The sequence below is a fragment of the Silurus aristotelis genome, assembly GCF_946808225.1.
Source record: "Silurus aristotelis genome assembly, chromosome: 3".
In the NCBI taxonomy this organism is placed as follows: Eukaryota; Metazoa; Chordata; class Actinopteri; order Siluriformes; family Siluridae; genus Silurus; species Silurus aristotelis.
This window is the reverse complement of record NC_139576.1, coordinates 27,353,057-27,361,865: the sequence shown is the minus strand read 5'-3', so window position 1 is coordinate 27,361,865 and position 8,809 is coordinate 27,353,057. Positions and strand designations below refer to the sequence as shown.

The 8,809-nt window shown below is 36.9% G+C and overlaps 1 protein-coding gene across 1 annotated transcript; it reads left to right on the top strand.

Annotated features, from left to right (window-relative positions):
• Positions 1–5,700: 5,700 nt before the first annotated feature.
• Positions 5,701–7,732, top strand: LOC310724059 (uncharacterized protein). The gene is made up of 2 exons (XM_083537826.1): positions 5,701–6,396; positions 7,427–7,732. Exons 1-2 carry the CDS (start codon positions 5,898–5,900, stop codon positions 7,660–7,662), a joined length of 735 nt encoding a protein of 244 aa, XP_083393952.1. The 5' UTR covers positions 5,701–5,897; the 3' UTR covers positions 7,663–7,732.
• Positions 7,733–8,809: the final 1,077 nt, after the last annotated feature.

The window sequence follows — 8,809 nt, the reverse complement described above, 5'->3', positions numbered from 1 at the left end:
TGAGAGCAGCAGAATTTACATACTGTACGAGTCAAATATTTTGACATACATCATCTTACACCTCTTAAACCTCCTACAGTAGGTTTTCTTATTTTTCCTATTTTCAACATTGTACAGTAATACTGAAGATATCCATACTATGAAAGAACATGTATGGAATTATGTATGACACAAAAATGTGTTAAACAACCCAACATATGCTTTATATTTTAGATTCTTCAAAAAAGTACTTATAGTTTACTTTGATGACAGCTTTGCACACTTTCGGCATTCTCTCAGTCAACCTCATAAGGTGGTCACTTGGATTGTTTTTTTTCAATCTTCAAGTCAAGTCAAGAGGCTTTTATTGTCATTTCTACTATACACAGTGGTACACAGTACACGGTAAAAACGAGACAATGTTCCTCCAGAACCCTGGTGCTACACTAAACAACGTAGAACTACAACACCCAACATCGAGTGCAGCCTAGTGCAAACAGTGCAGATGAAAAACAGTACAGACAGACATTGCAGACAGACAACACAAGACAAAACACAAAACACAAGCTAGCGCTGACCAGTAAACCTGCTGTATACTCTGATTATACAGTACTGTGCGATGAGAACTATAAAAATGATAACTGAGGAGATTCTAAGTAGTTCCCAGCGTTGTCGAAGTGCTTGTTGGCTGTTATTATCTCCACTCTAGAGCCCATCTCACCTGGATTTAGATCTGGTGATTGTGGAGGCCAGGCCATCTAATGCAACACTCTATTGCGCTCCTTCTTGAACAAATAGCTCTCACTTAACCTAGAGGTATGTTTGGGAAAACTAAATTATGGTTCCACAGTATGCAAACCAGAAGAATGGCGTGTCACTGCAAAATGCTGTGGTAGCCATGCTGGTTAATTGTGCCCACAACTTTAAAGAAATGACCAACAATTTCACCAGCAAAGCACCCCCACACGATCACACCATCTTCCTCAATGCTTTACAGTGGGAACCACACATTCAGGAACTGTTCATTTGTTTTCTGTATGTCTAACAAAGACTCAAAAAGTCTGTTGTTTGTTGTTCTTCTGAAGTAATGTTTTTTTTGCCACAAGGCTCGACTCACACTGTCTCCTCTGAACAGTGGATGTTGAAATATGTCTGCCACTTGAACTCTGAAGTTTCTGAGGCTGGTAATTCGAATAAGCTTATTAGTTACCAATTCTAAAGCATTCTTAGCACAATATAGTTTGCACAGTAAATATATAATACCTATGTTAATAGAATAGCCTTTATTTGTCACATATACATTACAGCACAGTGAAATTTTGTTTTTCGCATATCCCAGCTTGCTCAGAAGCTGGGGTCAGAGCGCAGGGTCAGCCTTGATACGGCACCCCTGGAGCACGGAGGGTTAAGGGCCTTGCTCAAGGGCCCAAGAATGGCAACTTAGCGATACCGGGGCTTGAACCCCCGATCTTTCTATAAGTAACCCGACGGCTTAACCACTGGAGCTACCACTTAGGACCAGGTAATATTGCTTAAATATTATATACAGTTGAAACCAGATATTTACATACACTTAAAAAAAAAAAAAAAAAAACAACTTTTATTTCTTTACTGTCTTACATTAAATCAGAGTAAACTTTTTCTGTTTTAAATCAATAAATATGAACATATTTTTTTGCATTTGTTAAGTGTCAGAATCGAGCGAGGGAGAATTTTTATGTATTTTTATTATCACTTTCATCAAAGTCAGAAGTATACATACACTTCCTTAGTATTTGGTGGAATTGCCCCAAAACTGTTTCACTTGGGCCAAACATTTTGGGTATCCTTCCACAAGCTTTCTACAATAGTTTGCTGGAAATTTGGCCCACTCCTCTTGACAGAACTGGTGTAACTGAGTCAGGTTTGTAGGCCTTCTTGCTCGCACTCGCCTTTTCAGTGCCGCCCACAAATTTTCTATGGGATTGAGATCAGGGCTTTGTGATGGCCACTCCAATACCTTGACTTTGTTGTCCTTAAACCACTTTGTAACTAATTTGGAGGTATGCTTGGGGTCATTGTCCATTTGGAAGACCCATTTGCACCCAAGCTTTAACTTCCTGGCTGATGTCTTCAGATGTTGGTTTAATATATCCACAACCAGCATCTTCACAAGATCTTTTGCTGTTGTCCTGGGGTTGATTTGCACATTTCTCAACAAAAAACGTTCCTCTCTGGGACTCAGAATCCGTCTCCTTCCTAAACGGTATGATGGTTGTACATTCCTATGTTTTTTATACTTGCGTATTATTGTCTGAACGGATGAACATGGGACCTTCAGGCATCTGGAAATTGCACCTAAGGATGAGCAATATTCGTGGAGGTCAACAATTCTTTTTCTGATGTATTGGTGGATTTCTCTTGATTTTCCCATGATGTCAAAGAAAGAGGCTTTGTGCGCAAGGTGTGCCTTTATATGCATCCACAGGTGTGCCACCAATTAACTCAAATGGAATCAATTAACCTATCAGAGGCTTCTTAAGCTCAGAATGGAATCATCTGGAGTAATTTTTTTAAAGGCACGATAAACTTAGTGTATGTATACTTCTGATTTTGATGAAAGTGATAATAAAAATACATAAAAATTCTCCCTCGCTCGATTCTGACATTTAACAAATGCAAGAAATATGTTATTATTTATTGATTTAAAACCGAAAAAGTTTACTGTATTTAATGTATGACAGAAAAGAAATAAAAGTTTTTGTGTTTTTCTGAAGTGTATGTAAATATTTGGTTTTAACTGTATTTTATATGAAAAGTTTTATCTTACAATTATAATCTGCGGGGGGAAAAATATAATATGTTAAAGTTAATGGATTAAAATTCATGGATGGCGGTGGGATGGGGTTGGGGTTGAGGTTAAGGTATGCACCAGCGATGATCTTGCACACCCGTCAGCAAATCTGCAGTTGCACGCCTGGTTCTGATAATGTGCCAAAAGCAAACGTGTCACTTCTATGTAAACAAATGCTCTTATTTTTTCTTAATACGTAAAAATTATTCCAAAATATTTTCTTTCTGCTTCTTTTTTGTTGTTGTTGTTTGCATAAATGAGTCAGGCACTACATTATCACCTACAAAATACAAATAATTAAATAAATAAATAAATAAAATAAAATCATGCCAGGCAACCTCAGATGCATGTGTAGCATGCTTGCAGTGGGCAAGGAGAGCAGCATGTCTATGTTTCACTGTTTTGATGTTATTAAAGAGACTATAAATACCCCTGTTCCTGGAAGGCCCCAGATTTTGTTAGAAAACATATCTAAACAAACAGCATCATGAAGCCCAGGGTGCCATCATCCAGAACAAATCATCCAAAAAAATTCAGTCTTTGATTACGAAAAGATTCTAAACATAAAACGTCTTGCCAAGCACCATTAAATACATTATAGAAATTTTTGAATATGAAACAATTATCATCTAGTACAGCATGGAAAACCGTTATGGACAATTCCCCTCTACACCAGAGGGCAGCCTTACTCCCTTGCAAATAAAAATCTTTTGTTCCATTTTCTTCTATGATCGTGCACGCCCGTTTTCTATTTACGTCCCTGAGTTTTCCTGATTTGGTTGTTGGTTTATTGTGTTTGTGCTATTGTGCTATTCTTGTTTTACCTGCCCTTGCTTAGTATTAGCATTGTCCTTGGCCTTGCTTAGTATTAGCAATGTCCTTGGTACCTCTAGTTTTCCAATTTGTTTTATTTGTATTTAGTTTAGTCTTTATTAGTGTCCACCTTTTTGCTCTTTGACTAGTTAAAGATGGCATTATTACTGCCAGGGGCACATTTTTTCCCCTCAAAGATCAATATTCACTGTTATGTACATCCACTTCCTGGATCAAGTCAATTAAAGTGGCTTTATTGTCAACCATATACAGTTAACAGTACACAGTGAAAAAACTAATTGCTCCAGTATCAAGGTGCTGCGTACATTTCTGAATTTTCTGCATAGTTAGAGTCACTCAATATTTATTATTATGCAACTAGCCAAGCTGGAGATATTTGTGCAAGGGAGGTAAAAATATTAATAGGGTAAATACATATGCAAGTCTAGATTAGTGGTTTCCAAACCATGTGTGGGATCGGTGGATTTACAAATAGAGTTAAGATAGACACTGTCAATCAGAATCCCCTCTTTTATTCTTTGTTTATACTAGTTGATATTGTATGCTACGCTATCATTTTTTAATTGTTACTTACATTCTCATTCAACAAACCACATTTGTGTGTATGAGTGTGTATGTATGAGTGTGGATATTAAAATGCAAAAATAATGTACAAATTTCTCTATTCATCTAGCTTTGCTAGATCCACAATGACACTGACTGACTCTGACCTGGGAATGACATTAAAAATGCGAATAAAAGATTATGGGTTTGCAGAAAATTCACAACTCCCAATTATTAATACACAATTTTAGATATCTTTGGAAGAAAGACACTTTGGGCTTTACTATCCATCTTCCACAGTTAATAATGTTTTAAAAACATCAGTTATAGCTGCTGAAGTGCCTTGAAATTGTTTTTTAACTGAAATTAATTTTTTTTTTTTCATATACAAATACATAAAATCAGTCCTGGAGCCACATGTCTCATAAATTTATATTTCAAATTTGATGAATATATCATGAAAAAGCTGATCTGGTCCCTTCTGTCCCTCAACCTGTTTGAAAACACATCTGTTACATTTGTATGGACATTCATACAGACTGCATCTATATTGATGTCTGTCCATTTAGACAATACCTGGGGTCAACTGTGCAAAGTAATGGAAAGAGTGCAGGCAGGATTTGAGATTTGAGATAGAAGGAAATCTGCAAGAGTAAAAGGGAAAGTTTATTGGACTGTGGTGGGTAGCAGAGTTAAAGATGCTGATATTTTGTGATGTTTTGTGATGAGTGATAAGGATGGATGGGATTAGAACCAAGTTTATTAGAGGGACAGCGCATGTAGGACGTTTTGGAGACAAAGTGAGGGAGGTGAGATTGAGATAGTTTGGACATGTGCAGAGGAGAGACATGGGGTATATCGATAGAAGAATGCTGAGGATGGAGCCACCAGGAAGGAGGAAAAGAGGAAGGCCAAGGAGGAGGTTTATGGATGTGGTGAGGGAAGACATGCTGGTAGTTGGTTTAAAAGAGGCAGATTTAGAGAACGGGGGGTGGGGGTGTATGGAGACAGACGATCCACTGCCGTGACCCCTAGCGGAAACATCTGAAAAAAGAAAAAGAACAATACAGTATGCTCTGAATGTTAGCAAAATTAGCATCATTCATTGCAGGGATTCCAAATGACTAATTAACAACAGTAATTTGATTAATGACAAATCCTAACATCAAAATAAAGTACCTACACTAATTTGTCCTAGAATAATAAATTATTGGTGGATCCAATGCTGTATCATTGTTTAAGGACATTTAAAATATTTTTCAAGCTCAATATCAGATTTGTAAATCAAATAAAAGTTGTAGGTTGCATTGTGTGTAATTATAACCAATTCCAGGCAGAGTGTGTTACTATTCTAGCTCATGCTTTAGTCCTGTGCATAATGAACAAAATTGGTGGCCATAGCAGGCACAAATCCTCCGTGACTGAAAATGTTAATCAGGCCTTAAAATACCTCAGGCAGGATTAAAACACAAGGACAAATGGTTTGTTTGTTATAGAACAGCAGACAAAAGGCCATTCATTTGGGCCGATACAAATCCCCTGTTCTCTAGTGGTTAGAGAAATACATCACACATAAGTACAAAAGGCCTGTCTGCCACAGGCTGGCCATTAGAATGCAGGCTTGAAGGATGTAAGTGTGCAGGAAAATGATGGACAGCAATTTCACCAAATTTTAGATGTGATCAAATGGCAAACAAGTGTGTCTAAAATGGCAGATAATGCAAATAAGCTTCGAATTCAGAGCAACACAGCTCCAGAGAAGGACGTGGACATCAGTGAAGGAGTTATGGAAGATGAAATGAGTCGTCCAGCCCCTGTTATGACCGAAGGAGACGATTCAGTATTTTACACTGAAGAAGAAGAAATTCCGCAGCAAATCCTTGACTCCATTTGGGCTCCATGTTCAGGAGAACCAATTTGGCCGGAAAAACTTAATTCTGTTCAGATGCAGAATTCAGGAGCTTGCTCTTCAGGCTGCAGTACTGGGCAAATGAAAGCAAGTCTAGAGCATGAATGTGTTGCAATGCAGATGGAAATGAAAAGTAAAATGGAAAACAAAGTGAATAATGCATCATCTACAGACACTGATGTGCATGACGTCACTGCAGCAAACAGCAGAATACCACAGTCCGAAGAGCTTTCAACACCACCGGCAGTACCACTCAGGGTGTCTACCCTGACTGAAGCTGCACAGATGAAAGAGAGAGGTAGGAAATAATATATTAACCTGGGTGAGTGTATGGATCATTAGGTATACATGTCATTGACCATATACTGTATATATTCAACACTTGCAATATGGATACTATAACAGAAGGCTGAATAAGCAAATGAAGCCAATTAATAATCACATTTAAGTGTAATGTAAAATCCTTGGATGAGCACTTCAGTCATTATGATTATAGAAGCAGTATAATTTTATAAATCGACAGTTTTCAGGTGAGATCGTCTGCTGAGGCAAGAGTAAGACATAGACTTGAACTGTTTTATGAAGAGCAAAAGATTCTTCCCAATTTACAGATGCACAGATAAACATTTCACAGTAGGGTCTTGATGTAGCACATCATGCACACATTCCAAATGAATACAGGCTAATACAGAACTTTGCTTTTATTATTTTGGATTAAATTATGGATTTTTCATTCCATATATATGTATATATATATATATATATATATATATATATATATATATATATATATATATATATATATATATATATACACACACACACACACACACACACACACACACACACACACACACACACACACACACACACACACACACATATATATTGCATTAAACTATTTTAATTTTTATACAGTTATGCCTGTATCTGTCAAATGTAACAAAGTAGGTCATAAATATAAACCAAAACTCTGCTTTTTTGTGGAATAGATTTAAGTATAACATTTAAATTGTTTCTAAAGCTGAAATAATCCCATCATTTCCCATCAAGATTTTCATATAAGATATTTAAGTCATTTTCTTTCAGCTTAGTATATTCCAGTTTTCTGCTTACAGGTTTTTTTCTGGCACAAAAATGAGCTCATACCCAGTAACAGAAATCAGTCCATTTTATTAAAAAGGCAGTTTACAGTAAATAGTTGGGAAATGGGAAGGTTTCTCAAAGACTTGTTGACTTACCTCCTAAAGAGCTGAAATCTCTTAAAAAAGACAAACAGCACCTTTAAAGTCTTTAATCTGTCATTTTTCTATCCAACACACACCCAGATGAGAGCAGCACCTTTTTGCACTGTGAAGCCAAAGAGACTGGACTCCCAGGAGTTGGCAGTGTGAGTCTGGAGGATGCGGAGCAGGAATACATGCTAGACTTGGCATGCGACTCTGACGGCAAGCCGTTTAATCACCTGATGCATGCCAAGTACGGAACAGTGTCATACCGGAAAATTCAGAGAGGCCAAACAAGGAAGAGGATTGAGATGTTCGAGTCTATGATGCAGCTGTGAAAGCCTTGAACATAACTAACACAGACACAAACACACTCCAAGAGCCACACACACACACACACACACACACACACACACACACACACACACACACACACACACACACACACACACCATTTATTCACTTAGATGTGAGCTGCCATATATAACACAAGTCTTCTGGGTGCTTTCAAAATTCTTAATAATCTAGATAACATGATGAAGAATCACACCGAGAACATAAATATTTTTTAAGCTAACAGAAACTAAGCTCCTGAGCTGAAACATGTGAAAAAACAGCATTCTTATGTATTTAAACTCTCCAGTACTTGGTCACTAAAGAGGATAAAAGTGTAATCCTACTGGGGATAAAATCCTCCTGGTATTACTGCAATTTCCAATAAATCCATGCTCCGTAAACTAATGTAATATCAAAGTATAACAGAAAGGTACAAGAGAAAGCGAAAGGTGCCATAGACTATGTGCAGATCATTAGCTTTAATTTAAGCAGAAATAATCTATTCATTTAGGAATTTTAGGGGCGGTCAGATGCCTCAAAGTCATAATTAAGTGTTTCACCAAATTACCAGATTATACCTTTAAGCAATCCTTTTGCAGGATCCTTTTTTTGTGCATCAAAGTAAAACAATGTATTGGAATAAATAGCTTTAATATTAACCTGTGCAACAGCAAATACCGTCTGGAAAGAAAAAAAAAATACAGAAATCTACAATGCTGTGCCATAATAAGATTAACTCTGACTTTCTGATAAAACACCGGCTTTTTCCCATAGATTCACCTCAGTTACTCTCAAAATAGTCCCTCAAAAAGATTGAATCATAAACAAAAATAATATATGAATATATATTAATATAGAATAATACAATTTTTGGATGCTTCTCCATTCACTGTAATCTGGAACCATGGAAAATGTGTCAGGAATCTTTTTCTATCCAATCAGATATAACAAAAAAAGTTTTTTGTGGACACCTGACCGTAAGGTTTTAGAAAATCTCATTCCACACGTAGTCTCCATTTGCTGTTATAATAACCTTCATTTATAGATTTTGGACTGTGCTTGTGGAGATTTGTGATTATTCAGCCACAAAGGTGTTAGTAAAGTCAAATAATGATGACCTGGGGTGCAGTCAGCATTCCAGTTCATTCC